General features: G+C 50.8%; 1 protein-coding gene across 1 annotated transcript in view; it reads left to right on the forward strand.

Annotated features, from left to right (window-relative positions):
* Nucleotides 1–26,885, forward strand: part of SMCHD1 (structural maintenance of chromosomes flexible hinge domain containing 1) — a 2,317,253-nt gene that overhangs the window by 1,228,267 nt on the left and 1,062,101 nt on the right. Inside the window, exon 31 of the mRNA XM_078687460.1 lies at nt 3,490–3,569. Within this exon, the coding sequence (XP_078543586.1) occupies nt 3,490–3,569 (80 nt within the window). The remainder of the gene's footprint in view (nt 1–3,489; nt 3,570–26,885) is intronic.

The raw sequence follows: 26,885 nt of genomic DNA on the forward strand, positions 1-26,885 counted from the left end.
GCGGAGTCCCGGCTCCACATCAACCTTCTGGAGCTGCGGGCGATCCGGCTTGCACTGAAAGCCTTCCTTCTCTCTGTCAGGGGGAGTGTAGTGCAGGTGTTCCCGGCAACACCACCGCCATGTGGTACTGCAACAAACAGGGTGGGGTGGGGTCGTGGACCCTCTGCCAGGAGGCTCTGCGCCTCTGGCAGTGGCTGGAACATCAGGGCGTGACTCTGGTGGTTCAACACCTGGCAGGTTCTCTGAACGCCAGGGCGGACCAACTCAGCCGTCGGTGCATGATGGATCACGAATGGCATCTGAACTCGGACGTGGCGCAAGGCCTCTTTCAGCAGTGGGGAGAGCCTTGGTTAGATCTATTCGCCACAGAAGAGAACGCGCAATGTCATCAGTTCTGCGCGTTGGAATTTCCAAGGCGGCACTCGCTCGGCGACGCTTTTCGGTGCGAGTGGAGTTGCGGTCTATTGTACGCCTTTCCGCCTATACCACTTCTGCCCAGAGTGCTGAAGAAGATCAAGCGCGACCGGGCCCAGGTTATCCTTGTGGCTCTGGACTGGGCACAAAGATTTTGGTATCCAGAGCTACTCAGCATGTCTGTAGATCCCCCGATTCGTCTGCCTCTTCAGGAGGACCTTCTGTCGCAGCAGCAGGGGACGGTCCTCCACCCGAACCTGCCCAGTCTCCACCTCCAAGCTTTGAGATTGAGCGGCGACAGTTGAGTCCATTTGACTTGCCTCCTGAAGTCTGTAATTCCATTATGGCAGCCAGGCGTCCCTCCACAAAGTCGGTATACGCCTGCAGGTGGAACAGATTTGTGGCATGGTGCACAGCAAAGGCTGTGGATGCGCTCTCTGCCCCCCTTTCTGAGGTTCTCCTCTTCCTTCTTTCTCTGGCCCAGCAGGGCTCTGCTCTGGACACTATCAAGGGCTACCTTTCTGCCCTTTCCGCCTTCTTAAGGCTACCTGATCAGCCATCTTTGTTCAAGTCCCCTATTGTAAATAGGTTTTTGAAGAGCATCACACACGTTCCCTCCTGTTCCTTTCGTGATGCCTCAGTGGGACTTGAACCTTGTACTTACTTATCTGATGTGCGCTCTCTTTGAGCCACTTCATAGCTGTCCTCTCCGCCTTCTTACTCTGAAGACTGCTTTCCTGGTTGCCATCACCTCTGCCAGGAGAGTGAGTGAGCTCCAGGCTCTTTCTTCCAAACCTCCTTTCCTTTCTGTCCATCTGGACAAGGTTGTGTTGCGGACAAGACCCTCTTTCCTGTCCAAGGTAGTCACAGCCTTCCACATCGGGCAGTCCATCACCTTGCCCACCTTCTTTCCGCCTCCCTCTAAAGAGGAAGAGCGGCTCCATCGTCTGGACCCAAAACGTGCGCTGTCATTCTATCTAGACCGCACACACCAGTTCCGGGTGGATGACCAACTCTTTGTTGGTTACGTGGGCGCTAAGAAGGGATGGCGGTGCACAAGCGGACCATTTCTCGGGGGATCATCTTGTGCACCCAGGCGTGTTATTCCTTGGCTAAGAAGGAACCTCCTGTTGGGCTGAGGGCTCATTCCACTCGGGCCACGGCGACTACGACTGCCCTAGGCCGAGGAGTGCCCTTGCAGGACATTTGTCAGGCAGCTACGTGGGCCTCGCTGCACACATTTGCAAAACACTACTGCCTGGACAGCCAAGTCCGGAGGGATGGCTTCTTTGGCCGTTCCGTCCTCCAGGACTTTTTGGTGTGATTATTGGTTCGCAGACCCACCTCCGGGGTTGGTATTGCTGGGGTATCTATTCTAAGGTAAGGAATCTATCACTAACGTGTCTCTTTCAGATGCACAAGTTACTACTTGTGTAACAATATATCTGTAAGAGACATTAGTTAGTGATAGATTCCTTACCGACCCACCCATCCTCCCCGTTCTGCGAACCGATATCTAGGGTTAAGGTCATCCCCTTTCAGGGCCCTAGTTTCGTGGAACCAGTGTTGGTTCTATCATGGCTCTGCGTATCTGGCGCGGAAAAGCTGTGTATCAGAACTGGCGTCAGCGCGCATGGGCGGCGTCTAAGTACTCCGACGACGTCATTCCGGAGCTATCGACGCCGACGACAGACGTTGAGCCGCGGACGACGCCTGCCGGCGCGCAGGGTTTTTGCTAAGCAAAATTTTCCGTATCCAGTCTGACGCCTGGGGATATTCTAAGGTAAAGAATATATCACTAACTAAAGTCTCTTACAGATATATCGTTACACAAGTAGTAACTTGTGCTTCAGGATGTAAAGATACACCTCAGTCAGATGCATTTACTTTGTGTAATCCGGGAAACATCATTTACTACGAAGTCTTTACCACACGTGACGTTTACTACGGTTCACTTACCACGCAAACGTCTTTTCAACACGGGTGCATTCCACGACCGTCTTTACCACGCAACGTTCTTTCCTTCCAGTCTTCGTTCTTTCATCCTGCGTGTTCATCATTAAGGAAAAGGAACTATTAAAAAAAGGGGGCTTGGGGGGGCTGGGGGGTCTCCCCCCCCAAAAAAAAACAAGCGGTTTGAAAAAAAGAAAAGAAGTAAAATGAGAAAAAAAACAATATTAAGTGCCTCTGACAATCAAGAAAAGAGCCTCCCCAGCGACGTGGCGTGTACGTCATTATAGTAGTCCTATCTCTATTTTTCAAGACGTGTTTTGACGCTCGTTTCCGTGAAGGGCAGCTGGTGAAAGGCGTGGAGAGGTGAGATAAGGATCCAATGTTTATACATAAAAAAATATAATTAAATCGCATTGTAAATTAAAAAAATAAAAAAGAAAGGTAATCTGTAGTATTGGTTTGTAATAAACATAGATATTTTGCTTTGTTCGGCAGTTTGGAAATAATTTTTTTTAACCTATCAGTATCATTATGTACAGGACGTAAGAGGTTAAGTTACGTAAATTTTGCGGTGTATAATCGTGCGTTGGAAAATGCTGCGTGGTAAAGACGCATGCGAAGTAAAATTCGGGTGGTAATGCCATGCGTGGAAAACGTTAGCGTTGTATTATCATATATTCGTGTAACCCTAGTGGAGAGCTGAAATAATGGGAACTGTTATGGGAACAGCTGGGTGCCAATATGCTTTGTCATGTCTATTTCTGCCTCTGAGAAACCTGGGACCCATAACAGAAGATGAAGATTTCTACTGGATTCAAGTCTTACTTCTGGTAGTATATAATTTGATGATGAATTAGGACAACAAGAGTTTTCATGCGTAAAACGATATCAAACTTGTGTAAATTGTGTTTTTTTAATGTTGATTATATAACCTGGTAAATTCGGTCAGCTATGTCATTGCAGTGGTCAAAGTGAAAAATAGTAGTTTGGATATCAGAATCTAAATCTTTTTTTTTGTTTGTTTCCACAGTTGTGTTTTTTGTGCCATGAGGAAGTCCGTTCTTTAGACATTGGTTAGCTATCCTGTATTATTTTTGTTCACAATTCTGTTTTCTGTGATAGGTCAACCCTGGAAATCTTCAACATAGAACTGATGAAAATGGCAGAGCAAACTTTGGAGTGATTAGCCTTTCTGCACCCAAGTAAGCTTGTTATAAAATGCACAAGTCAAATGCCTTTTTCCTGTTGTTAGTTGTCATGCTCTATTGTAAACATTTTGTGCAGCTAGATGCAAAATTTACTCTCTCACTTGTTAGCCTGGTTATTATTGACTTCTTGTAGTTGTCTTGTTTGCATTTTTTGTTTACTACTAGTATCCCACGGCCTTTCATACTTTGCACTAACGACTGCATGCTGAGTATTCCTATTTAAACCTTACTCTTACAAAGATCATTGTGTTTTAGTGATTGAGTCTTAAAGTAGTACTAATTTGTGATGAGGGATTTGTACTGTAGCAAAGTCTGATGCAAATAACTGATATCAAAGACAGTCGCTCTACTGGCACAGCCATGTTTATAAGGCTAAAGGTATTTTCTTAAAACACAATAAAGAACAGTAAAATTAAGGTAAAACCAAAAAGCAGAAAGCCCTGGCAACTTTTGTGACCTAGATAACACCCCAAACAGTTTTTTATTACTTATGTGCTAAGTTGCTACAGCCCAAAATCGCATAGGTGTTTCTTGGATTGTGGTATCATATGGGAGAAAGATTGCGAGTTCTCTAATGTCTTCTGATATGATTTTTTTTAATAATCAATGAGATTCAATACATTTTTATATTTTTTAGTTTTAAATAAATGGTGAAATACTGTTGTGGTGAGTGTTGCTGATCCTTGTGTTGACAAGGAGAAGCACTATGTGTTTTTAAAATACCCCTCACACACTACGACTCCCATAGTGTCATGCTTCCTCATGGGGGTCTTCCCGTCCCTCTACGGGGTGGGCGTGCTTCTACCTGCGAAATACGCAGGAGCACTTGTTGTTGTGGAGTCAGGCTATGTGTATTGTGAAAAATGTGAGTGATGGGGGAAAAACTATGTGAAAGATTAAGATGTTAAAAATTCCCTGTCTAGTAGAAAAAACAATGTATTCACTTCTCTAGCTGAGAATGTTGAAATGGGGGTGTGGTAGTGGTATTTACTATGCCCTACTTGGTCAACATATTTCGTAAGCAGTCCCCACTGCTTTACTCATCAGGACTTATGTTGATCCCTACTACACTCAAGAAAAAAGATGTAATAAATCTATATGTCATATGCCTACTTTCCTAAAACAGGCTTGCAAAAATCGGCTAGTCTGTTTATTCCAGGGCTTGATTGAACCCCTTTGAGAAAAAATAACCAAATTGGTCTCTACAAAAGAAAGAAAAAGAAACAAAGAATCAACTGGCATTGTGATATACTTTGTAACACATCACCATCACGTGGAATTTTCTTTTCTTTAAAAAGTGATATATTTTTCTCATCATGGCAAAATTACCAAATGCTGCCTTGTGTTTAAACTGGCGAATTTCGTCATTTTTTTAGGTCATTTCGCCGTTCGTATTTACAAATTCACACATCACTCATAGACATTGTACTCATGAATCGTGCCTCCTTGGGTTATGTAGGATATATACACAATGTTCACAAGCTCAGTAATGTAATAGTTTTTCACAGTTATGGGTGCAGGAGTTTTGTAATCTTTTGGTGCAATTTTTGAAAAAATGCTTTATTGTGGCTTCGGGAAAGTTCCCCTTCATTAAATGAAAGGTTCGTGTTATGCCACCTACTTCAAAAGTTTTTTTTGCAGCGTGGAACATAGAAAGTTTGTTATCGCAATCAATGTTAGTAACAGAAAAACGTACATTATGTGTATATCCTACATAACCCAAGGAGTTACGGTTCATGAGTACGATGTCTATGAGTGATGTGTGAATTTGTAAATACGAACGGCGAAATGACCTCAAAAAATGATGAAATTCGCCAGTTTAAACACCAGGCAGCATTGATGACATCTCAAATGACATCACTGATGACATCATCCAGTGAATGTGGTTTGCTTTGATATTTAAATATGTATTATAAATACACTACTTTGCATTGAAGAATGAGTGGATATATAATGTTCGCACTCTAGTTGCTCATTAGATCACTGTAGTAAAGCTACTGCTCACCAGGGAAGTCTGCTGCTGGTATTCAAAGCGCATGTTTCATTCTGCATGTCAGAACTTTTTTTAATGAAATAGAAGAGGATTTGAGAAGTCAAAATGTGCCCTATTTTTTCTTTCTTCAGCACTAATCATAATTTCTATGGCAAAATGAACCCCCTCATTTTGTTCCTTTGCAAATTAAATGTTTTAAGTGTTACCACTTTATTCCAATCAAGATGACTTCAGGTGTGCCATACTTTTGTCATAAGTAAGACTGTTAGCGCTCTAGTTGTTCTTTAGAACACTCTGGGACATTCTGTCATAGTGCTATACTTGGGCTACATCTGGGGGATATTTGTGCTACATTTGGGCACTGCTTTGTCGGACAAGGCTTCTCCACGTCATCCCTCACCGGAGACCGGAGTAGGGCTGGAGCAGAACCAGCCCCGGGGCGGCGACGGAACGGCGCCGACCTGACATCTAACGAGATAGCCATCCACGTGGAGGATCGAGACAGGCCTGGGGAGTGACATGAAGCCCTACGCCAGCCGCGGCCCAGAATGAGGCGGTGCCAGGGACGATTCCACCTCCGACTCGCCCCCTGTCGAGGCAGCCGCCTGTGGGGAAGGACGAGAGGGGCCTGGAGAGGGGCGAGGGGTCCTCACCCGGCCTCGACCCGTAGTGGGACGAGGAGGGTTCACCAACCACTGTGGCTCCACACTGTCCAGCTGCTGCCGGCGCCGTAGCGGCATCACCTTAGACAGTGTCACCTTATCAAGGGACCGAGAGGGGCTCGGGATGCGACCCGAGCCCTGGAGACCTTCCGTGACACCACAGGGACTCCCGAAGGAGTTTGCGGCAAGGCAGAGATACCCCAGAGGAGCCGCACCCCGACAGCACCACAACCTCCAAACCTGGATCCGAACCAGTTGGGGCCGGAGCCAGAGCCACCGGCGGCACCGTGGAGGGGCCTGCTCAAGGCGAGGGGTCCCCCAATGCCCCAGGAGGGGAAGGAGGGGGAGATGCCAGCGAGGCCTGCAAAGCCACCGCCTATGTCTCCATTTGGACTCTTGACACCCCAACACCGAGAAACGGTGGATAGGACGACACGCGGGGCAGCATCACCCGCGGAGATTCCATGCCCCCGGTCGGCCGGAAACCAGCCCTTGGGACAAACTGCGACACTTACCCACCGGGGAGCGACGCTCACGGGACATCGGAGAAGGGCGAGGACGACCATGGGCGAACCTGAAGCAGTCTGCCGAAGCAGACCGAGGGGAGGACGTTGACCTAGAGAGACGGGCCGAGAGAAGTTTCATGAGGTGCTCCTGCCGTGACTTCAACTCTTGACAGGCCTCGCAGTCGGTGGTGCCGTGATCCTCCCCCAAACACCACATACAAATGAGGTGCGGGACAGTCGTCGACTAAGACGCCCACAAAACGTACAAGTTTTGAAGCCCGAAGGCATTCGCACACTGTTCCACCAAAGAAATGGAGGAAAAAAGGGCCCGTATCAAGGACCGGATCCGCGTTGCACACGGAAAAGGAAAAAACTGACGTAGGCACGCCAGGGGGGTATTATGTGACCTCGCTGACGTCTCGAAAGCAGACAACACCTGGCCGGAGTTGCGTGATGTTGCCCCGGCGTGCAGGGATGCTGTGGCAAAAAAGTTTCCGGATCCAGTATCACGCCTGGGGATAATTCTACATGAAGGAATCTGCGGCTAGTAGTCTCTATCAGATCTATGTTTCTTACAGATATATTATTACCGAAGGTAAGTAACTTGTTAATCTGAAAGAAACTGGTAGTTATAGATTCCTTACCTTAGAATAGATACCCCAGCAATATCAACCCCGGAGGTGGGTCTGTGGACCAAGATCACACCAGAAAGTCCTGGAGAACACAACGGCTCTCAAAGCATTCCTTCCCTCTGTCTGGGGAAGACTAGTGCTGGTGTTCACGGACAACACCACTGCCATGTGGTACTGCAACAAACAGGGTAGGGTGGGCTTGTGGACCCTATGTCAGGAGGCCCTCCGCCTCTAGACATGGCCGAGACATCAGGGCATATCCCTGGGGGTTTAACACCTGGCAGGTTCACTGAACCCCAGGGTGGACGAACTCAGCCGCAGGTGCATGATGGATCACAAATGAGGTCTTCACTCGGAGGTGGAGTAAGGTCTCTTTCAGCAGTGGGGAGAGCCTTGTTTAGATCTATTCGCCACCGAAGAGCATGCGCAATGTCCATGCGGAAGCCCAAACGACTCCTGCAACACGCTATACGGCAGCAGTGCTCCGTCCGCATACAGGTCGCCCACCATCTGCAGACCCAGCTCCTCCCAGTCCGCCAGGCCAGCCCAGTCGCCACCATGCGGCAACACTGTACACATACCCAATGGTATCTCGGGCGCATAGGGTCTCGGCACCCCAATCCTACTATGATATCGCTTCCAACAGTATCGCAGGGTACTCTCCGCCATAGACAAATCAGCTAACCTTAGTTTCTGCTGCAATATTATGAAGAGCAAGACGTGCCTCGGCACATCCGGCACGTTCTCCCGTTCCGGTCCACGAAACTCCAGGGCCACCGCCTGGGTGAGGGCCTGAAACTGTGCAGCCAAATAGTATAATTCAAAGTCAGGAGCTGCGAGGCCCCCTTCCTCTCGCGACCTCATTAACGTTACCAGGGCTACTCTACGCCTCCCCGTTCCCCATATAAAACCACTCCCTGCTGAGCGGAGTTTTCGGAAGAACGCAACTGGTATCCGTATCGGCAAGGTCCTAAGGAAATACAATAGTCGAGGAAGCGCCACCATTTTCAGGAGCGCGACACGTCCCATTACCGATAAAGGCAAGGATCCCCAGAACCACATGCTATCCCTCAAGCCCCTCATTGCTCTCTCAATATTGCCCTCAAACAGATCCGCCTGTGTGTGATATACCTGTGTTCCCAGATAGGGAAGGCACCGAGGTTCCCATTCCAGGCCTGGCCGCAACGTCGGCGGGCTGCATGTGCCAGACACGGGGAAAACACAGGTCTTGGTCCAGTTAACCTGCAGGCCCGAAATATCCCCGAAGTGGTCAAGAAGCTTCCTCGCCCCGCTCAGCGCGTCCCCAGCATCCGCCAAGAACATAAGGAGGTCATCCGCATAGAGCGAAATATGGTGTTCGCAGCCTCTGAGCTGAAGGCCCTGGTACGCCTCCCCCAGTCTCGCGCGCGCAGCTACCGGCTCTATTGCAAGAGCGAACAGTAAGGGGGAGAGCGGGCAGCCCTGTCTAGTGCCGCGTCCCACCAGATAGGAGGAAGAAACAGCTCTCCCCACCCGTACCCTAGCTGTAGCCAACGAATACAATATTTTAGTCCAACCAATATACCCGGCGCCAAGCCAGAACGCTGCCATCACCGAGAACAGGTAGGGCCATTCCAGGCTATCAAACGCCTTAGCGATGTCGACCAAGAGAACGAGTGCTCCACTGCTCTCCCCACCCGCCGCGTCAAGGAGCCCAAGCAGCCTACGAACGCTACTGGCAGTATTGCGCGTCGGGATAAAGCCCGCTTGGTCTGCATGCACCAGCCGCGTCATCAACGGAAGGAGGCTAGTGGCAAGCACTCGGCTCAATATTTTGTAATCCGTAGTAAGCATGGAAAGAGGCCGATACGCAGCAGGATCAGTTGGTGATTTCTCGGGCTTGAGAAGTGGTATAATGATGGCCTCCCTAGTCGACCCTGGTAATCTCCCCGTCTTCAAAGCCACTCGGTATACCAACAATAGTCTCGGAGCCAAGAGGTCGACATACGCCGAATAGAATTCGATAGGTAAGCCGTCGCTCCCAGGAGTTTTATTGCGCGCCAATTGCTTAATTGCGCAGCGGATTTCGGCCAATGTAATTTCCTGCCCTAGGACCTCCGCCTCTTCCTCCTCTATTGTAGGTAATTCCAGACCCTCTAGGAATGCCTGGGATACCGTCTCATCAGGTCGTAGGCGGCTGGTATAAAGATCAGCATAAAAAGCGCGGAACAACTCATTGATCCGCTGCTGATCATACTCCACCCGACCGGCAGGGGATGCCAGGATAGGAACGCACCGAGGGGCGGGGTCCTTGAGCCAAGCCAGCAAGGTGCCCACCCTGTCCGGCTCCGCATGCGCACGGGCCACAAACGCTTTATATTTAAAGCATCGGAGCCACTCCACCCCCCTGCTACCGCCTCCCTTCGAGCTAGTACATCATCACGCGTCCCAGTGCCATCACAGTGGGCCTTCTCAGCCTCACGCAGGGCCAACTCGGCCTGTTCGAACTCCCACCCATTTGGCGATACAAACTCCGCGGGCCACCACCTTGAAGGCTTCCCACTCCATGGCCGTCGTCGAGGCTGTGCCCGCATTTTCAGCCAACTAGTGTTCCACCCCTTCTCCAAGTTCTGCTCGGAACACCGGGTCTTCTAACATCTCAGGGCGCAGCCTCCAGTGAGGGATTCTGGGTCGCTCCGCCACCCAGCGGAAATTCACCAAGAGAGGGTTATGATCCGATATGGTGCACGTCAAATACTCACTGGTGGTCGCCAGAGAGGTCAGGCCAGCACTACAAAAGATAACATCGAGCCGGACATGGAGGTCGTGTAGGGCTGAATAATAGGAATAATCCCTATCCGTCGGGTGCTGTATGCGCCAAACGTCGACAAGCCCCCAATTGTCCTGCCAGTGAGCGCGCACCTTGACCAGTTTATTAATCGGGGCCGAGGACAGCGGGGAGGGGGGGGGGGGGGGTTGCGATATTTCTATGGTCACATCGGCAACAGGGTTAAAGTCTCCCCCCCCATCAGCACCGGTACTGTGAAATAATCAGCGAGGGCAGAGGAAACCGTCTCCAAGAAAGAGGCCCGTTCCACGTTAGGCGCATAAACGCTACAAAAGGTCACTTCGCGGCCATACAAGCGGCTGCGTCCCGCTACATACCTGCCTCCAGGGTCTACTAACGAGTCTATCAGTTGGAAAGGTACCCCAGCCCTAATCCAAATCAGCACCCCCGCGCGAAGGACGAATACGTGGTATTATACAGCTGCCCGCGCCACCTACGCTGCAGTGCCCGCCCCTCCGCTTTAGTAAGATGTGTCTCTTGCAGGAAAGCGATCAGTATCCCCCTGCGAACTAAATAGGAGTGGACCCTATATCTACGCTGTATAGAGTGCAATCCCCGAACATTCCAGGTTATACATTTCACGTCAGGAGCCAGACCCATAACAACAGTGCAAACTCCCGCTCAAAGCAGCCCACCTCCCCCAGCCGCCAAGCAGTGTATTCCACAATCAAAAAGGTCACAATTGGTAGTACAGTTATATCAAACATGCGCACCAGCAGACCATAACCCCAAAACAAATAACCCCCAACCCCAAAACATTCCCCCCTGCCCCACGCACAGCCCACCCCCCCAAGAACAGGCACTAACATAGTGAAGCCCATCCAAACCACCCCAACTGCACACACAATGCAAAGTCAAGGCAAACTGAACGATACCATCCGGTGGGGGTTGACTAGGGCCGAAGGTGCAACCCGCAACAAATCCAGATAGACTACTCACTCCCGCCCCCCGAATCCCCCAAGCTACCCCACCCCCCACGAACCCTCCCACAACACCCCGCTTCTACTGCAACCCTAAGCATTCAGAACCCCCAGGCATCCGGCCCCCCTCCCATTCATCCACGCTATCGCACAGCCGCCTGCCATCAGGCAAACCAACATTGCAATACCACAGCTCAAAGATGATATCTCAACCCCCCAATCAGTCCCGCAACTACTCATCCAACAGTCCATCAGCTGTCACAGGGTTGGCCAGTGGAAGTCTCTGCTCATCGGAGACCGAAGATTCTCCTTCCGATTGTCCTTTTCCACTGCCCTGCTCAGACGCCTCCGACGTGGCCTGCTGCAATTCACCAGAGATCGCCACCACAGCATCCAGGGCTCCCCTGCGTTCCATGGCTGTCGGCGAGGTTGATGGTTTCCGCAAGCTGCGCTTAGGGCGCTTCAGACGCTGCGATCTGCGAGGCTGAGAATCCCCGGCTAGTTCACGCGCCTCCGCCTCCTGTCCGTCCTTCCCCGCTTTATAGGACTCCAGCCACTCCCAGGCCTCCTCTGGTGTATCGTGAAAATGGGACTTGACATCTAGAACTATGCGGAGCTTAGCCGGGAAGAATAGGGAATATTGGATACCCTCCGCACGTAGTTCCTTCTTCACCGCTTGGAAGGACATGCGGCGCCACTGCGTCTTAAACGAATAGTCCGGAGTGACGCTGCTATTGTCCACTTGGAAGGGATCATCGCTAAGGGCCTTCCGCAACTGTAAGTCTCGATCCCGAAAGTGGAGCAACCGTGCCACCACCGGGCGCGGTGGGCGGCCCTGCAGCGGCGGCCTAGCTGGGACCCGGTGCACCCTCTCCAAGGTGTAGAAATTCGAGAGGCCCTCAGGGGCCACGACTGTCTGTAGCCAATCCTCCAAATATGCCACCATGTCCGATCTCTCAACTTTCTCCGGCAGCCCCACCACGCGGATGTTATTGCGTCTATTCCTGCCCTCTGCCTCTTCAGCTCGCCGTTCCAGCACCGTGACTCGGTCCAAGACCCCCGCCATGGAGGCAGTCAGCGCAGTCTGTGTAGAGCCCACCTCCTGAAGCGTGATCTCAGTCTGCTTCACGCGGTCCGCGAGTTTCGAGTGGTCTGCTCTCAAGAGGCCTAGTCCTGTTGTGACCTGCGCAATATATTGCTGGAGGGCAGTGCGAGTGTCAGTGATTGCCGCCACTATTTTGTCCAACTGCAGCTGTAGCCCCGAACTCAGCGGCAGTTCCTGCTCCATCTTGGACTCTTGAGACGGGGATTCAGCATCCGATGGGGCTGGCTCGCCTTCCCTCCGACCCCGAGGTTTGCCCATGGCCACCTCCAGCTAAGTAGTCTCGGTTCGCACCTCCACTTCTTTATCCCCCTCCGTTCAGCCTCGGTGAGCCTCACCTTCCACGTGTCTCGGTCAGGCGATCCAGTCCCAGGCCTGCAGGGCGCTCCCGCCACCTACCGACCGCACGTGCCCACGCCAGTGGCACCCTCTCGACTGCTCCCCTGTCGCTGATAACGCACACAGCAGCCAGTCCAGGTGCGGGCCCAGCACCCCCAAGGGGTGGTGCATGCCAGTCCGCTACCCCCAGGGAGCTCGCTTCCTCCGGGGCACCCCACACCTCTCCTCAGAGTCGTCGCTGCTTCTTCCATGCGTACACCCCGTTGCAGCAACCATGCAGCTCGTATGCTAGTGTAAAAGCCAGCACAGGGGCACCTCCAGCTCGGCCCGCGTCTCGCCACCAGTCCGGGGCCACTCGGCGCTGATCTGCACGCGTGGCGAGGGGCAGGACAGCAGCACCCCCAGTGGCCCTCGCTTGCTGCCCCGCACTTCTGGGCCACCTATGCGCTGGGGACAGAGGGAGCCCTCCACCAGCCCGCTCCTCAGCCCCCAGCCCGTCGCACCCGAGAGGGGTCGTGAGCCAGGGCAGTCCAGCTGTCACTCTCCGGTGTTGTGGGGTAGGGTGGGGGCCGCCGGCTGTCCTCAGCAGGCCTGCAGCGCCCAGCCCACCATGTCGCACTAGCCGGGCACTCTCGGGCGTCCCCCACCAGTCTTAAGGGCGCGATCAGGGGGCTCCAAGCAGCCTGCCCCCCCGCCAGTACTATATGGTTGTCACCAATTCATTTTATGCAGTGCTGCTTCTAACTGTATAACGTCCGACCATGAAACCAATGTCATAATATAAAAATGATTAACTATCTTTTTTTCATACCAACGAGTACTCTCCGTCTTTCTTTACAAGTAATGCTGTATGCATGCATATTTAATTGTCTACATATCCTTACCTCTCAGGACATTGTTTCTTTGTTGCCCCCCCGCCAGAGCGCCACTATCCAGCCCCGCCTCTGATCAAACGCCGGGGACCCAGCGCAACATCAGCAGGTCCCCCGCGGCGCCTTCCAGGCGCAACAGCTGCTCCGGTGGTCCGGTCGCCGAGATCGCGGTCTGCCACAGGGCTCCGCTCCCAATCTCCAGCTGGGCGGCGGACCGCTCTCCACACCTCGGGGCACTCCCAAGTTCAGCAGCCGGGTAACTCGGATCCCGCCCCGGCCTCCGTGGGCCCAGAACTCCACCGCTAGGCCCAGTGTCGGCAGACCCCGGGGCCGGCACTATCTTGTGTCTCCAGTACGCTGCGGCACCGAGTCCTCCAGCCGCTCGCACAGGCCGCCCTGCCCTCCGCAGGCCCTCCGCAGGCAGGTCACGGTGCCCCCACTCTCCGGGACGTCCCCCGCTGCCGTCAGCGAGTCCGGGGGGGCCCAGGAGGCAACGTTATCACGATAATCGCAGGGGATCGGGCGCGGAGCTCCGAGCTCACGCTGCCAGCCCCATCAGCTCCGTAGCCACGCCCCGGAAGCTTCCTTATGCTTGTGGCTCTGGGCGGGACGTAGTGGGGCACCCATTACGTAGCCACGAAAGTGGCGAGAAGCGGACTGCGCAGAGCGGCTGGAGAGGCCCAAGGACTTGGCCGTAGCCCGTGAGTCCTTGAAACGCCCGAGAGCATTGTCCACTTTCTAGGAGAGTAGGGTCTGCTTCCTATGTTCACCCCCACTTTTTTTGCTCTGATCCACTGGTTTTTTGACTCTAGTGTGGCTGTGAGCCTGCTAATCAGACCCACAGCCCAGCTGTTCTCTCTCTAAATTCATACCATGTACTTTAGGTACATATCCAATTGGGTATTGGGTCACCTTTGTGAGCCCCTATATAGTGTACCATAGGTACCCAGGGCATAGGTGCATCCAAGGCCTACCAGGGGCTACAGCATGAATTATGCCACCCCTGACTGGCCATCCAAATCGACACAACTGGCTGATTAGTCAGCTGGGGCAAGGTCGTGTAATCACCCCTTGCTTAGGAACCTACCAGTATATATAGACACATATACCTATTAGTCACGCCTATGGCAGGCCTTAACAATCCTTGGTTTTATGTGAGATGGTGCTCTAGCATGAGCTGAGCCTGTCTGCAGCTTTCGGAATCATGTCCTCATAGCTGTTCTATGATATAGCCATACCATATACTCTTAAGTGCATTATAATCCTCGGGGTTATTGCTAACTTTGGTTTGGCTTTATCAAAACATGTAGTGTAAGGCGTCATACGCTTTGGAATACTACCCCCCCCCCCCTCCCCCACCAGTTCTGGCAGCGGGGGTAGCAGTCCACCCTTCTAGAGGGAGAAGACATGTAGTTGTAGCTTTACCCGGTTAAAGTTAAACAGAGCCTCAGCATCACAAAATGGATGCTGCTGCCACAGACACAAGTCTGACCTCCTGCAGCTGGGAGCCCTTCCAGCGAGGGAGGCCTGGACAATATGTTTCCTGCCTTGGGAGGTGCTAGCACCGCCCCAGACAGGCTATAGTGTATTGGGGCAGGGTGGGTTGAAAGGAATGAGACATTGCCTGGGGCACACAAGGTGCTCCGTGCATAGTCTGGTTCAAACCAGTTGCTGGGGCCTTCCAACCCCAGCTCTAGCGCGAAACTGGACAAAGGGAAAGGGGTGTAACCACCCCATTCCCTGGTCCCACCCATAGGAAGGACCTAGCAGGTAATCCAGCCCCTTTAATTCGTATAAAGCGAGGAGCTGAGTCTACAGACTTTAGATTATCCTGAACTGAAACTCTGACACGAAACTCTGGACCTTCGACATTCTACTTCAACTAGAAGACTGAAGAATCTCCCTTGTGGTCAAGGAGTGACCACCCTGTGCAAACAGGCACCACCTAGCGAATTGCTGGTTTGCTTTGTCGACGCTCCCAAAGGATCCCGACGACTCTGCTTCACAGGACTGGACTTCCAGACTTCCCCGACCCACACCTCCAGCAAAGCTGAGACCCGTGGCGGACACGAGAGACGTGGGACCGGACACCTGGCCATTTTGCTCTTTGCTAAACTGTGCAGCTTCTGAGGCGTCCTCGAAGTTGTGCACTGGGACTTGAGAAGCCCCATCACCGAGTCGTAAGTGCACCGAAGCTCAGCCCTCCACACTCCACGAGTGCCGCGTGGGGCCTGCTCTTGCATTTCCTCTCGACGCGTCTTCGCGGTTGCTAACCCGCTGGCTAGTGGCCATCTTGAATACTCCATTTTGAAACACCGCTGCTTGCCTGGTTGCTCTGGGTTTGCTCCTGCTTTCCTGCAAAAGGGAAGCCCCTCAGACCTTGCTGGTCTGAACAGAAGCCGATCTTCACGTCCTGCGTTGGTTGCCTTTGCCAAGGCTTGTTGACTCCAATCCGGAAGCCGACACCGCCAACAGCGAGATCCTTCGTGGGACAGTCCGTATCCAGCTCCTGGTGGTCGTCGACGCCTCCTGGTCCACGTGGCTGCAGATACAAGCTTCACGACATCACCTGATTGCATCTCGACATCGCCTGGTTCCTTCCTGGTCACTGGCTAGTGACCCAGACTCTGTCCCTTCTGCTTTCAGGTTCTTCACTTCTTCGATCCACCCTTATATCCACCCGGACATCTTCCTCCTGGTCGCCTGCAGCATCTTCTTGCAGCTCTCCATAGGATTCGACACGACTTGACACCTATGCACCCGGCTTCCCTGGGTGAGGTAACTCGAGTACTCCGGTGCTCCCGTGGGTAATAACTATCCAAGTGTCCTACTTTAACTGAGTTTTACCGTAGTCCACCCGGAAGGTCCGAAATCAACTAGTTTCTAAACTTTACGTTCCCATTGAAAGTCTTTGAGAACCTGCGTGTGTGTTTAGACACTGCACACGCATCCTGTGGGACTCCTGCTTCCTAACCTTCGGTTACTCTGTGTAGCCCAACCAATTTCCAAGGCCCTAGGCCTGTTCACCTGTCCTGAAGTGGTACTTATACCACTTCTTTATTATATGGTTTACGAGGCCCCTACGGCAGAATTGTAATTGTGCAACTTAACGTATGCTTATTAAGTTACTTATGCTGTATCTCGAACTCTGACCTCATAAAGAGTGCAGAAGGGTTGTGTTAGAAATAAATACATATATATTTTATATATACCTTGTGTGGTGTCCTTTCATCTGGTATTCAAGGGGTTATTATTGGTAAATTGGCTTCACATGCTTTCTGAAGTGTTAGCCTAAGACTGCTTTGTCCATGCTACCACTAGGATAGCTGGTCTATTAGGTTGACTTTACAACCATCACCATAAGGGTTGTTTGGGTGCCCACTAGAATAGTGGACATCACATATCAGGCCAACTTCTCACAATAAGGTTGATACAAAATCAAATGTAGAAAATTTCCAAACAAATATATACAGCAAAACACCCCTGGATACTATTCAATATACACAATCCTACATCAATCATTCCATTACATCCATACTCACACCAATTACACTCACACAGTATCTGTACACAGTAGAGTTATATATGACAAAAGAGAGCCTCTGCCAACAATAAGATCTCAGTGCAAAGCACGAGACTCCGCACTAGGTCGACACGCGTTTCGGTGGTTTTGGAGCTGAGAATACCACCTTCCTCAGGACCTTTCAAGGTATAACCTTTCACTTCCCAGGGGACCTATAAATATATAAAATGTGTCAGCACTGTTGTACTCGACAAGTCAAATTTCAAGACAAAGTACAAAATGTGTCTTTAACCCAAACACAATCATTCCAGAAACAAAACATCAAAGAATTTTTAAATATAGACAAATAATTCCAAACATCATCACATTCCAAGTTAGTAATCTGTAGAGTTTAGTCAAAAGAGAAGAAAAGGAAGGATTTGGTTATAATTATCCAAGGTCAGAAGCCCCCAATAGTTTAAGCACCATCACCAACACCATGAGAATAGACAACACTAGGTACTTAAATTGGCACCTTATATCCCCTAGTTTCTACTACCTATATATTTACTTACATACTGACAAGGGGTAAGTATTACTTCAACTAGTTTCCTTGTCATTAGGAGGCATCGAAATATCACTAGGAATATTATCCGATATCCAGTAAACCATGGCAGAATACCTGTAACCATAAATTTAAAGTTGTCATCTGAAAGAAACAGGTTAGTATTAGATTCCTTACCTTAGAATATCCCCAGGCGTCAGACTGGATCCGGAAATTTTTGCGTAGCAGTATCCTTGCGCGTCGGTAGGCGTCGTCTGCGGCTCCGTGTCTGTCGTTGGCGCCGGGATGACGTCGCCGGAGTACTTAGACGCCGCCCTCGCGCGCTGACATCAGTTCTTCTTTTTTCCGTGCCAGCAAGCGCCGATCCGGAAAAAGTTGTACCCTAGTCAATTTTTGACTAACTTTTTTTGATCCTTTTTGATCATCTTTCGAAGTCTCTCGACTCCGCCGGTGCCGCTAGGGATACCCGGGTTCAAACCCTGCGTCGATTGCAACCGACTGATGTCGGTTACCGACCCGCATCGCCGGTGCCTTTACTGTCTGGGCCCGACCATGACGACAAGTCCTGCTCCGACTGCCGAGCCGTGACGTCTAAAGCTAGATGGGAGCGGTACCGCAAGCGACTCGAGCTCCGGCAGTCAGCCCCGCGCCGCTCGAGGTCCCGGTCCGGAAAGAGGTCGAGGGACTGGTCGCAGGGCCGGAGTCGCCGCAGTTCCGGGAGTCGTCATAAGTCTTCGGGCTCGAAGTCCTCAGGTAAGAGGCACAAGAAGTCGAAGAGGCGACATCGCTCTTCTGACTCCCCCGACGCTCGCCCGACGCGGCCGGGGGTTTGGGCGACACCGCCCCCGTGGCTCCGCCGGAGCCGCAGGCGTCGCGGCCTGCTCCATACCCGTCGGTACCTGGGCAGCACGCGACACCGGAGGAGATCGAGGCCTTCCTCACGGCCATGAGGTCGCTCACTCCTCTGTCGGGTTTCGCGGCACCTTCGGGCCAAGCGGCCCCAACTGGGTCCCGCAGTGGGCCGGGTGCTTCGGCACCGGCGCCGTCGGGTGCTTCGGCCCGACGCTGTTGGCGACTTCGGTCCGGGCGCCGAAGGGCCCTGCCGGATCCTGATCCGTGTCGCCGCCGGTCGACCTCACGACCTCGCCGGCACCGGCCCCCAGGGTGTCGCCCCCGGCGCCGTCTCAGGACGACGCCGTCCCCGGTCCTACCCTCGATTCGGGTCTGGCGCCGGAGCGGCGCCGCTCTCGACGCCGATGGATGAATTTTACTTCTACGACCCGGCTCCGTCTTTTGAGCCAGAGTGTCAGGCGATGGGTGACGAGGGGGATTGGGAGGGGTCCGAGGACCCTCTGACACGTGAGTGTCAGTCTTTTCAGGACTGGACAGGTGAGCTTGGGGAGGCCAGTGGTCTGGACACCGCCTGACACTGGTTTTGTCTCCCCTCCTACCATGGCTACGGAGGAGGGGGCTGCCTATAGTGTGGTGTTGATGAGGGCTGCCAAGGCCTTGGGCCTTGAGCTCCCCGTCGCGGCCGCGAGGACTAACCTCCTCACTGAGGTCCTTAAGCCGTAGGCAATCTCGGCCGAGCCTCTGCTGCAGTTTAATGAGGCCTTGTCAGATGTTCTTCTGGGCACTTGGCCCAAGCCCTCTACAGGTCCGCCTGTAGACAGGAACGTGGCCGGGCGACCCTTGCTTCCTGTCGACCCACCCCACTCCCGAGAGTCTGGTCATCCAGGCCTCTAACTCCCAGACAGCATTCCCGGAGGCTCCCCCCGATAGGGAATCCAAGAGGTATGAGCAATACGGAAAGAAGGTATTCTCCTCCCTGCGTTTGGGATTGCGGTCAGTCAACACCGCATGCCTCTTGGGCCGTTACACCCACTCTCTGTGGGACACGGTCGCGGACGTGCTGCCACAATGTCCGTGGGAGGTCCGGACTAAACTCATCCAAGCCCTTGCGGAGGGTCGAGATGCAGCGCGGTATTCCATCCGGTGTGGGCTGGATACCACGGTCTCACTGGGCAGAGCGATGGCAACGACGGTGGCGATTCGTCACCACGCCTGGTTGCGGTCCGCCAACTTTTCGGCTGATGTCTAAAACACCCTTATGGACATGCCGTTTGAAGGCCGTCGCCTCTTTGGCGACAAGGCAGACCATGCGCTTGAGCGCTTTAAGGACTCCAGGGCTACGGCAAAGTCCTTGGGCCTCTCGGCCCGAGCCAGCAAACCGCTGCCTTACACCCCTTTCGTGGCCAAGGAAGGGGCGCCCCCTCACGTCCTGCCTGCCACGGGCCGCAGACTACCATCCAGCGCGGTGGCGGGCGTGGAAACTGCCGTGGCGGCGGTCGGGTACAACGGCGAGGCCAGTCCACACCTGCCCCTGCAGCATCCGCCTCGAAACCCTCCTGGTCCGTGCTTTCAGGCCCATGTGACGCCAGTGGGGGGCAGGGTCCGCCATCACCACCACCACCACCACCACCACTGGCGCATTGTCACATCGGACAGGTGGGTGCTGCAAATCGTCCGAAGGGGCTACTCCCTCCCCTTCGAGGCGTCCCCTCCAGCCTTGCCACCTCAGTACCACTGCGTGTCGTGGGATCACTTGAAACTTCTGCAAGAGGAAGTTACGGCCCTCTTGGCCAAGGGAGCCATCGAGCGCGTTCCTGGGCCAGAAGTAGGGTGTGGTTGTTACTCCTACTACTTTCTGGTACCCAAGAAGGGCAAAGGGGACCTACGCCCAATCTTGGACCTACGGAACATCAACGGCTTCCTCCGGAAGGAGAAGTTCAAGATGCTGACTTTGGCTCAGGTCTTAGCTGCCCTAGACCCTGGAGACTAGATGGTAGCGTTGGACTTCAGGGCCCTTATTTTCACATCCCCGTCCTGCCGGCCCACCGGCGTTACCTACGGTTCACGGTAGGCCACGAGCACTTTCAGTTTACCGTGCTCCCCTTCGGCCTTACCAGCGCCCCACGGGTGTTCACGAAAATGATGGCGGTGGTCGCAGCTCATCTGTGCAGGTTAGGGCTTTAAGTCTTCCCCTACCTCGATGACTGGTTGTTGAAGGCGGGCTCGCCCCAGACAGTCGTCAGCCACCTCCAGAATACGGCCGACCTCCTGCACCTACTGGGGTTCTCCATCAACGTGCCGAAGTCACACCTGTGTCCCTCTCAGAAGCTCCTCTTCATCGGAGCGGTTCTAGACTCGGCGCAGTTTCGGGTTTATCCTCCCGAACAGCGGGTTCGGGATATTCAGGCTCTGATTCTGATCTTTCAGCCTTTATCCCGAGTCTCGGTCGGGTTGACGCTGTGGCTTCTGGGGCTGATTGCCTCCTGCATCCTTCTGGTACATCACGCCCGGTAGCGGATGCGGGCTCTGCAGTGGGACCTGAAGTTTCAGTGGGCCAAGCATCAGGGCAACTTGTCCGACCATGTCTTGATCTCGGAGGGCACTGCAAGACAGTTGCAGTGGTGGCTCACGGACCGCGATTGGGTCAGCGGCAGATGCCTCTCTCTACCCCAACCGGAGCCCGTAGTTGTGACGGACGCATCCCTCCAGGGCTGGGGGGGCCACATGGGAGAGGCGGAGATCAGAGGCCTCTGGTCTCCGGTGGAGTCCCGGCTCCACATCAACCTTCTGGAGCTGCGGGTGATCCGGCTTGCACTGAAGGCATTCCTCCCCTCTGTCCGGGGGAGTGTAGTGCAGGTGTTCACGGACCACCACCGCCATGTGGTACAGCAAAAAACAGGGCGGGGTGGGGTCGTGGACTCTATGCCAGGAGGCTCAGTGGCTGGAACATCAGGGCGTGACCCTGGTAGTTCAACACCTGGCAGGTTCCCTGAACGCCAGGGCGGACGAACTCAGCCGTCGGTGCATGATGGATCACGAATGGCGTCTGCACTTGGCCGTGGCGCAAGGCCTTTTTCAGCAATGGGGAGAGCCTTGATTAGATCTATTCGCCACAGAAGTGAACACGCAATGTCATCAGTACTGCGTGTTGGAATTTCCAAGGCGGCACTCGCTCGGAGACGCTTTTCGTCGCGAGTGGAGCTGCAGTCTGTTGTACGCCTTTCCGCCTATACCACTTCTGCCCAGAGTGCTGAAGAAGATCAGACACGACCGGGCCCAAGTTACTCTTGTGGCTCCGGACTGGGCACGAAGATATTGGTATCCAGAGCTACTCAGTATGTCTGTCGATCCCCCGATTCGTCTGCCTCTTCAGGAGGACCTTCTGTCGCAGCAGCAGGGGAAGGTCCTCCACCCGAACCTGTCCAGTCTCCACCTCCATGCTTGGAGATTGAGCAGCGGCAGTTGAGGCCATTTGACTTGCTTCCTGAAGTTTGAAATGTAATTCTGGCAGCCAGGGGTCCCTCCACAAAGTCGGTATACGCCTACAGGTGGAACAGATTTGTGGCATGGTGCACAGCAAAGGCTGTGGATCCACTCTCTACCCCCCTTTATGAGTTTCTCCTCTTCCTTCTTTCTCTTGCCCAGCAGGGCTCTGCTCTGGGCACTATCAAGGGCTACCTTTCTGCCCTTTCTGCCTTTTTGAGGCTACCTGATCAGCCTTCTTTGTTCAAGTCCCCGATTGTTAACAGATTCTTGAAGGGCATCACTCATATGTTCCCCCCTGTTCCTTTCGTGATGCCCCAGTGGGACTTGAACCTGGTTCTAACTTACCTGATGTGCGCTCCTTTTGAGCCGCTTCATAACTGTCTTCTTACGCTTAAGACTGCTTTCCTGGTTGCCTTCACCTCTGCCAGGAGAGTGAGTGAGCTCCAGGCTCTTTCCTCTAGACCTCCTTTCCTTTCTGTCCATCCGGACAAGGTTGTGTTGCGGACAAGACCTTCTTTCCTACCCAAGGTAGTCACAGCCTTCCACATCGGGCAGTCCATCACCTTTTTACATACATAGAAAACTTTATTGTTTGATTAATTAAAACCTTACAGAATATATGCAGTAATTCTTCATCATAAAATCATTTATAAAATCAGTTCTATAAAAATAATAAACTTCCAATTTGTTGCGCTATTTACAAGTTATATACTTCCTAAATTACATTCTTTCAATTTTTGATGTTCTAACTTAATTCTCAATTGCATTAAAAACCTTACAAAAGCAGAGCTTAAAATGATATCGTCGGTATGGAGGCATCTTATCAGTGCTTGTCTACAACTCCTTATTCCGCGAACATTATAATGTCTCCTTAGAATAAATATTCTTTCAACTTTCAGATCTGGACAAACACACAGGAGGTGCATAATATTCTCTTCGCCAAGTTTGCATAGGTTACAAGTCCTTGGACCCTCTGTTCTCAACCATCGCATTAGATGACATGAGCCCGGAAATGCTCCAAAGCGAGCTTTTATGAAAATGTGTTTAAATTTCACAGACCAAGGAATTTTCGAGAAACTATTGCACTTTTACTTTCGTATAGCCATTCAAGAGAGGCCATGCATGTTTTCTTTTTGAGAAGGCATCTTTATCCTGGAGTAGTGATAAATGCTTTGTTGTACTATTAATGACTTTTTTTTAAAGAATTCAGAGTAATTGGCATTTCCCAGACTGAGTTTACTGAATATTCCTCTAATGATGTAAATAGATATTTCCACGCCTGGGCTTTCGAGTTTAAGTTTATTTCCTGCCACAATAGTTTGGACAGTTGATTTACAGTGTCCATTTTTATCCTTTTCCACACTTTGATGAATTGTCCTTTTTGCGCAAGTACCTGATTATTTATCCCAAATTCCATTCGTATCTGCGCAGGTGATGCATTGTGTGGGAGTAGAAAGAGGGCTTTATAGATTTTCGTGATTGCATTGTTGATTAGGATTGAATGATTTCCACACAATGCTTCACTTCCATATGTTAAGGTTGGTAAAAGCTTTGCTGATAGTACTTTCAATAATGAACCATAACTCTGCCCTCCTAAGGATTTCTGTATAATTCTGAATGCCACTAACAATGATTTAGTTCTCAGTTGTATATCAATCTTATGTGGTTGGTATGATCCTCGTTCATCAAATAATACTCCCAAATATCTATATGTTTTCACTTGCCCTAGTTGCGCGTTATCCAGGAACCATTTATACTTATGCTTGGACCTTGAATATTTATTTATCTCCGTAATTTTTGTCTTTGATTCATTTATCACCATTCTATTTTCTTTTGAATAGGTAGTTATCCTATTTAACAGACGTTGAAGTCCAACCTTAGTTTGACTTAGTAGGATCACATCATCTGCATATAGCAGGTTTTATATCGGAGTTTTAGCTAATTTAGGTGGGCAAGCGTTCACCTCATCCAGGGCTTTCGTTAGGTCAGCTAAAAAAAATTAAAAAGCAATGGGGCCAATACACATCCTTGCTTCAAACCTGTTGCTGTCGGTATTTTTTCTGTTACTGTAAGGCCATCTCCCATCCGAACCCTGACCCATGTGTCAGTATAAAGCAGTTGGATTTGTTTTAAAAGAGAGATTGGAATACCTTGATCTGTTAACTTCTGCCATAAAAGATCTCTATGCACACAGTCAAAGGCAGCCTTAAAATCTATAAAGCACAAGTATAGTCGTTGCTTCTTATTAATCAATGTATCCATTAGGACTGTTAACACAAGGATATTTGTTGTAGTGCCTAATCCTTGAGTAAATCCAGTTTGATTAGGCGGTATTATCTGCTTTTCTCTTACCCATTCTGCTAGGTCGGATAACAGTACACCTGCAAATAGTTTAGCATCGGTATCCTGGAGCGTAATGAGTCTATAATTTTCCGGCAAAGACCAATCTCCTTTTTTGTAAATAGGAGCTATCAGCGATCCCTTCCATGTTTCAGGTATTAATGATGACCTTACGATTTCCTTAAAAACCTTAGTCAGATATCCTGACCATAAATTGGGATTGCTTTTGTAAAGTGCAAACGGGACACCATTTGGACCTGGCGCACCATTTTGTTTGTTTCAGAATTAATTTACAGATTTGTTTATTTGTTATATGGATTTCTTGAATCTTGTCATTCCTTATTGGTTTGAACATATCAGCCCCGGGTTCCAATTGCATTGTATCCCCAGGAGGATTTAGATGTGTAAACAGGAACCTAATCCACTCATTCTCGGTTAAGTATGATGTTACAGCTGTTCTGTTTGATCTTGCTAGGCCGTTTATTAACATCCAGAACTTTCTGGAGTTTGATTGTTTACTACAATAGAGTACTTAAGCCCAAAGATCATTTTGCTTTTTATTCTATTCATCCCACAATAACTTCTGTAGGTTCCGATTGACCCTTTTTAGTTTTAAACCCAAATCCATATCTTTAGGATTCTTTTTTATCTGTCTCCTCAGTTGATTACGTGGTCTTTTCAGAGTCCTTGTTGTTACCGTTAGTGTAATTTTGTTCTCTCTTTCAGTTTGTATCTTTTCTTTCTTGAAAGAGCTTTGCTTGAAGGATTTAACAAATTTATATATAAAATCAACCCATTGTTCAATTGGAGTTAAGGTGTGATCTTCGAAACATGTTCCAACCAAATTAAGGGCCATTTTGTTTGTGTTCGTTATTATGGTCCTTCCAAATTAATTTCTTATAGTTTACTGTGCCTGTCTGACCTGGCAATGTTACATATTCGGTATGCTTGTTAACAATCAAATTAGTAATAAGAATTTGTTTACTGTGATCGCTCTCGCATGCTTTTACAATTGAATAAGAGATCACGTTAATAAAGATATTCAAGGATACCATGGTATAATCGATTCTTGATTTGTGATCCTGCGATTGAAATGTCCAGGCCGGTGGGGAGTCTTGAGGAAACCTCCCATTTAAGATTCTTAGGCCCAGTGCTTCTAGGTCTTTAACAAAAGTTGCACCTATTTGGGATTTGAGGGTGTTAGAAATAGTTGGAAGTGTTTGCCGCGGGATTGCCCAGAGATAATCTTGTTCCTGAATTAACTCATCTCTCATAATGGGTACAAACAGATTTAAGTTGAAATCCCCTGATATGATGTACTGTGTAAAAGGGTCTTCCATCATCAGCTGAGATAGCATTGCAATTTTTTTAAGAAACGCGCATTTTTTAATGATTATAGCACGACTTGGACGCTGAAAGCGCGATGCGGAGATTGATATAATAACTGCACGAGCGCGACTAGGCAAACCTTTTTAAACTTGTATGTGAAGTTTGCACGCTGCATTTTAAAAATCTTTATTGCCATTTCTAAATTGTTTGCATTCTACAAACCTCTCTGTGGTGTTTCCTGCCGCCCCTGCCACCCCGGTCCACCGCAAGCGTTTAGGCTTGATTGTTGTGGAGGGTGCAGGGCGCTACCTTGTTCCGGGTGTTTCCCGGTGCCGGCCACTGATTGGTCTAGTGTGTGGGAGGCGGTGCTGATTGCTAGCACGCTCCCTACAAAGCCCCAACGATGCCTAATACGCGCAGCGATGACGCGCAGCGCCCGCGCCTAACCCGTGCCGAAGACACGCCTAAGACTAGCCCGTCTGTGCCCGTCCGTGTCAGGACGGGGCACGGGGCCAAAGGCTATGCTCCCACAGTTAGGCCTTTACAGGTATTGTCTCCTGCCCAGATTAAGGCATTGCGCCCTATATTAAATGATACCTGTACTCTGCTTGCTATCCCGCACACGGGAACAGCCACCTGTCCTCATTGCAATTACTCCATCTCATCCTTTCAACCCTATCCCCCTCGTAGAACTAGGCGTAGTAAGCTACTTAAACAGCTCTCTCCTACTGATGATAATTGTTTGTTCTACAGTATAAACTGTCGTTCTTTGCCCATGCACAGGTTAGACATCTTCGACCCTCTAGTGGATGATAAACCCAGCGCACTTTTTCTCACAGAAACCTGGCTGCATGCAGGCTCAGGCCCTGACGTAGCTACAGCTCTTCCCCCCAACTATGCGATTGTCCGACTAGCCAGAACTCGCAAAACGGGGGGTGGAATTGCTATTGCATATAACAAAAAATATTCTTGCACGCTTGAGCCACTTGCAATCCCGGAGTGTGAAGCGGCATTCTTTAAAATCTGTCTGAATCCCAACTTCACTTTTTCTGGCATCCTCATGTACCGGCCTCCCGGAAGCTGCGCAAAATGGGCTACCGATTTAGCCAATTACATCACCCCTTTTCTAGTGGCGGCAAAAAACTTTTCCATTATTGGAGACCTTAATCTCCATTTAGAAGATAAATCAAATACGACTAGTGCCAATCTGTTAGAAGATCTTATTGCACTAAACATCCATCTTCTCAATTCGGGACCTACCCACAAGGCAGGACACTTATTAGACCCACTACTATCGAACCTCTCACAACTTATCTGGGAGGATACCACTCCGGTGTGTTGGTCTGATCATTTTCTAATTAAATTCACTCTTAAACTACCCAT

Source organism: Lissotriton helveticus, chromosome 4_1 (assembly GCF_964261635.1).
Source record: "Lissotriton helveticus chromosome 4_1, aLisHel1.1, whole genome shotgun sequence".
In the NCBI taxonomy this organism is placed as follows: Eukaryota; Metazoa; Chordata; class Amphibia; order Caudata; family Salamandridae; genus Lissotriton; species Lissotriton helveticus.